At 56.3% G+C, this 723-nt stretch overlaps 1 protein-coding gene across 1 annotated transcript in view; it reads right to left on the reverse strand.

Moving 5' to 3' along the window:
• ATXN1 (ataxin 1) overlaps nt 1–141 on the reverse strand; it is a 22,820-nt gene extending 22,679 nt beyond the window's left edge. The window contains exon 1 of the mRNA XM_021716659.1: nt 1–141. This exon is cut by the window's left edge and continues 4 nt beyond it. Within this exon, the coding sequence (XP_021572334.1) occupies nt 1–141 (141 nt within the window).
• Nucleotides 142–723: the final 582 nt, after the last annotated feature.

Raw genomic sequence — 723 nt, forward strand, 5'->3', positions numbered from 1 at the left:
CGGGAGCCATGCCGCGCCCTCCGCCCGGTGGTTGTCGCTGGGCGGCGCGGGGGCCTTCTCCTCCGAGGGCCGGCTGGTGGCGGGGATCTCGCGCTTCTTGGGAGGCAGGCATTCGTTGCTCCGCTCCTGGTTGGATTTCATCTTTCGCCGTCCCCCCTCCACGGTGACTGTTTCACTGTCTGGCTGGCTCGGGTTTTAGTCTGATAAACGGAAAGTCACATGGGATTTCTGTAGGGGATCCAGGCTCTTCATGGGGAATCATCTCCCCGTGGGCGCAGTCCGCCGACAGCAGCTCTGGATGCTGGGAAGAGGAAGAGGGCAGCGACAAGGGGAGAAGGAGAGGGAGGGGAAGGGGAAGGAGGGAAGGGAGATAAACACATCAGCACCGGGAAAACACGTCCTGGGCAAGGTTAAGGTCTCTGGATTCAACGCGAACTCTAAGACCCTGGCTACAGACCCAGCACGGAAGCGGATACAACACAAGCCACTGGGGTGGGCCCACCGCGAAGGAAGATCCTTGAGACCCCGAGCCAGCCAAAACTTCAAAGCACCGCCTATTTTATGGAGCTAACTCCCCCAAGACGTTCTCAAGGCCCTCTTTTTGCCTCCTGGGGCCGTAGGCAATGCATTGTAAAATTTCCTCTAGTTTTTTTCTTTAATTTTCTTTTCAGAATTGCTGGTTTCCTTCTTCACCTCTTCACCTAGCTGGAAAAATCAAATGAA

Source organism: Carlito syrichta, unplaced genomic scaffold (genome assembly GCF_000164805.1).
Source record: "Carlito syrichta isolate Samal-C Ts95f unplaced genomic scaffold, Tarsius_syrichta-2.0.1 Scaffold308857, whole genome shotgun sequence".
In the NCBI taxonomy this organism is placed as follows: Eukaryota; Metazoa; Chordata; class Mammalia; order Primates; family Tarsiidae; genus Carlito; species Carlito syrichta.